This window comes from Austrofundulus limnaeus, unplaced genomic scaffold (genome assembly GCF_001266775.1).
Source record: "Austrofundulus limnaeus strain Quisiro unplaced genomic scaffold, Austrofundulus_limnaeus-1.0 Scaffold17, whole genome shotgun sequence".
NCBI lineage: Eukaryota > Metazoa > Chordata > Actinopteri > Cyprinodontiformes > Rivulidae > Austrofundulus > Austrofundulus limnaeus.
In genome coordinates this window covers 2,729,234-2,734,225 of record NW_013952419.1, presented here as the reverse complement: position 1 = coordinate 2,734,225, position 4,992 = coordinate 2,729,234, and the positions used below count along the sequence as shown (strand labels likewise).

The following is a 4,992-nucleotide window of genomic DNA, read 5'->3' as shown; positions in this document are numbered from 1 at the left end:
ATATAAAGGATTATCTTACATTTTCTTATCTTAATTTTGTTTGGTTAAAAATAATAGAATAAATGTCAAAAACCATAACTTATTTTCCAACATTGCATAAGAAACTGGTGGCAGAAAAAAATAAGAAAATTAACTGCTGTAGCTCTGAACAAGAAATGGGTTTCAACTAATTAACCAATCGTTGTTCCAGAATGACTATTGTCATACAGTATAAGGTCATTAAAAGTTTACTCTACTGTAGCCTTATGATGCCCCCACAGTGATGCACGATTCTGATTTCATGGGGATTAATGCAGCTTCAAACCATAATAGAGCCTGGCTTTGAACTGAGCTTTGATAATAAATGGGATCATCTCTTTTCTTTTTGGCCCAAAGGAAGTGGATTCCATCAGTTCCAGAATGAGCTTAAAGTCTCATTCATCAGACCACAAACTCACCTCAAATAAAAGAAGTTTGGACCTGGGTGAAAAAAAATTGTCTCTTTATATTGGGTTGATTTTCTTCACAGTAGACGTAACTTTGCTGTCAGTAACTGCATTTGCATTATTATTWTTTTTTTTTTGTATTTAATTATTAAATCAACCGTGGCCTGAGGATCCTGAAATCACAATTGCATGTAGACACCGCCAAAGCATTATCACCTTCAGTGGCGGGCATCTGCCTGTGTTGAATGTTGCAAATATGATGCGTTTCCCACCTTTTCCCATCATTTCACCTTCCTTCATATAGGTGTGAATTTCAACCCCAACCAATATTGCGAAGCGAGTTATACCATAAAGAGTCAACCTTTGAATTCCCACCTTTTTCAAATTTGTAAAATCTTTCCTTCCAAGAGCGGTGGCACTGCTTCAAAGAACAGCTGAGAATGCTTTATAAACTGTATTTAAAGGCGCGGTGACACGAGCTGTTACAGACACCCACATAGTAGTAATTATCACAAATTTGTTTTTGCACCTTTCCCCAGAATTCAGTCGCACAAGCGGCGTGCAAAGGCAGAGGCGTGGCCCCAGTGAGGGGAGAGGATGCATTCATCTCTCGTCGCTCAGCTGCCTCTCCTCCGGTAAATTCAGCTGAGACGTGCGCGAATGCAGACATGAAGTTCTTTTATTTACAGAGGATCCTCTCTGAGCAGGGAGAGGAAAACGTGAGCCCAGTTGTTTATGTTTAAGAGCAAGATACATCATTTCTGCATTAGCCTCCCAACCAACTAAAAAAGTAGCAAATGGAAAACACGCAAGCCTCAGTCCTGTTTACCACAACGTTTGGTCAAATGTCATTATTCATGTGTGTTTTTCCCCACCTACGCTGTTCACATTTTTTCCCTTTTAACTCCACTTTACGCTCAAATTCTGTCTGAGTTTCAAACCGGCGCTACATCTGTTGTGTATGTGTGGGAGGAAGAGGTAAAAAAAAGAAGCGCAAAAGGGCACAGGCTGCGCTTGATGTTTGATACTCGCTGGATATGGTTGCCCCGAGCTGTCACTTCTCCCATCAAGCCGAGAGTCAAGATGGAGCAGAGATTTTTTTCCTCCGTCCTTTTGTTTGCTACATCGCATAGCTTTTTTGTTACCTGGCCCAGTTAAGGTTTATAAATAAAACCGAAAAGCAAATTAAAATTCATGCAATGCATAAAATGTGGACTGTAGTGTTTTTAATCTGAAGACCAGATATGACAATGCACTTGCTATTTTTCGAATATATGCCAAAATATAAGAAAGTGATTGGAAGGTTTAAACAAAGAAAAACTTTTATTGTTGAGTTTTCCTATTTTTTWAATTTTTTACTTGACAGAATGACTTGTGAGGGATGAAGCTGTCTAATACACCCTGGACTGCCTCCACTTTACTGCCTTAGGAAACAATCCCTGTTCAAACAGGCCTTTGAGCTGTCTGGGGGGCCGCTTTCTCTGCCTCACCATCTCACGACTCGGCATTCAAAAAGATAAAGACACACACGCAGACAGACTTTGTTTTCCGAGCTAACTGCATTCTTATTTGTTACATCGACTTAATTCTTCAGACAGAGAAAGAAACACAGCCGGCTCCCTGAGGGATTGTTGCACCCTCATTATGCCTCCCAGTCTTTTTGCAAAAGGAGCAGAAACATAATGCGGGTCCATTGTTGTTGAAACTTTAACACATTTTTAACACTATTTCAGTATTGATTTAGTGCCACCTTCTAAAATTAGTCAGGATTGGGAAGGTTTTCATGAAAAAAAAACTTGACAGCATTTAGAAAGTTCAACAAAATCTTTATTTTGCAGCTTTTTTATGCAGAGACAAAGATTTGACAGCTTTTAACCTTTGAAAATGAAACTGAGGTATTGCTTTTGGCATGATGTTTTTGAAAAAAAAAAAAGAAAAAAGTTAAAATAAAATTAAATAAAATCAGACACAAGCAATGTGAGTGCCTGAATATTCCTGAAAACACATGCTGAGGCAACATTCTGCTTTCCATGTTTGTTTCGTTTTTGTTTTAATGAGTAAAAGCAAGCAGAGCAGCAGAGCAATTTCTGTGTTAAAGGACAAAAGACAAATTTCAGTGAAGTTGAGTGAGCGGCTGGGGAAGATGGGGAGGTCAGGCCTTTCTACCGCTGGACGTCAGACTAATGGCCTGTGGCTGTTTGACCCACCTGTCTGACCTCCAGCTTTACAAATGACTCATGCCAGACTTCAGGTGTCTGCTGACAGGTCTGTGTTAAAGAAAGTAGCAACATTAAAAAAGAAAATACCAAAGCAGCTTAAAGCAGGGCTGTTCAACTATATTCAATAGTTGATATTCGGCCAGTTGAATAGTCCTGCCTTAAAGGCAGAGGTCTATGAAGTACTTGAAAAAATAACTAAATAAAAGTAAAAATAAGCTAAAAAATGACTTTGGTAAAAATAAATGTCACTGATGAGAAAACTACTTAAGTAAACGTCATAAAACTGTTCACAAAAATTGGGAAAGTAGAAGTAAAAGTGAAAGTACTTTTCCACGCTCTCTAACAAATAAACTGTTAAATTTACAGAACTAAACTGGCTCCACAAAACCAAGTTGATTAAATTGGTTAATTTCTTCAAAATAAAATATGTATTTCGCCTCAGATTTACTCTACTAGGTTTACTGGAAATAGCTGATATGATTTAGTTGAGTAAATTCAACACTTAATGTTTTTAGAGCACATAACTTATTTCATGATGAGTTCAGACAGATTTAATTTATAACAAGTAACTAGATTTTAAACTTTAATAAAGAAGTATAAGTATTATTTTTGGTTTTAAAAGTAACAAAGTAAAAGTAAAAGTCACGATTTAAAAAAGTACTTGGTAAAATTACAAATCCTCAAAAAAATTACTTAAGTACTGTAACAAAGTCAATGTACTAAGTTACTATACACCTCTGCGTAAAGGGTTAATTTATTGCTTTTAATGGAGGTTCTATGGCAATGTTGCAAACAATTAAAACCTAAATATGATGTAAATATACTCAAAAAATTGTATTGGATTAAAAAGATTATGAGTTAATGTAGCACATTGAATTTACATTACAATTTATATTTACTTAAAGTAAATGTAAAGTAAATGTGCTACCTTCACTCATTTCAATTGAGTGGAAACATGACATTTTTCAAAATAAATGCACTACATTTATTTATTTATTTATTTGTTTGTTTGTTTGTTTGTTTATCGTAGTGTAGATTTTTTAACAACTTCACTTTAGGAAACGCACTTTCTTCTACCTAGATAGATGAGCTAACATACAATCCAAACAGGGCCAAGAACAGCTCTAATCTCAAATCTTTTCACCTCTGTAATGTGAAACATATAGCTGTTTCACAACGGCAACATTTCACTTTAGTTTATCTACAGCAGGTAAGATACTGATTGTTCATAGCATTCTACAGAATCCACTTTAAAAGATCCATTACTTTACGCACGAACATTAATATTCACACCAGTGGGATTTGAAACTTAAGCAAGACGTCAATTCGGTACAAATGTATGTGCAAATACACTCATGGAGGTGAATAACAAGGATATTCCACATCAATATTGAACTAATAACATGATTTTTGATTCCTGCTACCCTCCACCCCACCCCACTTTTTCATTATTGCTCTGCAGCTCCAGTGTTTTACTTTGCGGAGGTTGCTTATCACGTAGATGAGAGCGATGGGTATGTAGAGATCAAAGTATGGAGGACGGGAACTGATCTGTCCAAGGCTGGGACTGTCACGGTCTGTTCTCGTAAGGCAGAGCGTGCCTCTGCTGAAGGTAGGTTCAAGAATCTGCCAACCATTGCTTCAAATGAATTGTTTTCCTGGTGATTGTCTCCATTTCTGTGTCTTGTGTGTTTCTCTAGTTGGCGTAGACTATGTGGGCATCAGTCAGAACTTGGACTTCGCCCCAGGTGTCAGCATGCAGACGGTTAAGGTTACCATTCTGGATGACATGGGACAGCCAGAACTGGAGGGGATTGAGGCATTTGAGCTAGTCCTGCAAATGCCGGTCAATGGTATCCTGGGAGAACCTGAAAAGGCCACTGTCTTCATCAACGACTCAGTGTCTGACTGTAAGTGATCTGGTTTTGCTTAAGAGTAACTGTGTCCTGATCTTGGGTTAGGATAACCAGTATTGGTACCAATACCAGCATTTTTGCTGGTACTCATATGTGCCCTGATATCAATAATCCATTCACTGTCTTACAGTTTACATTTCAGGTAAAAGTCTTATCAGTATACGTTTAAAGGCACAGTGTGTAGGATTTTGTCAATTCTTTTAGCTGAAACTGAGATAATCACTAATGAAAATAATAAAAACATGTCTAATCATTGCAGACAAAGACCTTGTTTTATTATTTTACCTTATAAAAAGCTGCTTATATCTCCATGGTCGTGGGTTGCCATTACAAGCAGCCGCCATCTTGCACCGCCATCTTGTCTACGAAGGCTCATGAAGGACAAACTGCGGTGGCGGCGTCAAAAACGGTTTTAGTTGTAATACTATAAAT

The 4,992-nt window shown here is 37.5% G+C and overlaps 1 protein-coding gene across 1 annotated transcript in view; it reads left to right on the top strand.

Annotated features, from left to right (window-relative positions):
- Positions 1–4,992, top strand: part of LOC106514148 (FRAS1 related extracellular matrix 2) — a gene marked incomplete at its 5' end in the record, with an annotated part of 90,770 nt that overhangs the window by 62,456 nt on the left and 23,322 nt on the right. The window contains 2 exon segments of the mRNA XM_014003277.1: positions 4,107–4,256; positions 4,345–4,554. Coding sequence (XP_013858731.1) covers positions 4,107–4,256; positions 4,345–4,554 — 360 coding nt within the window.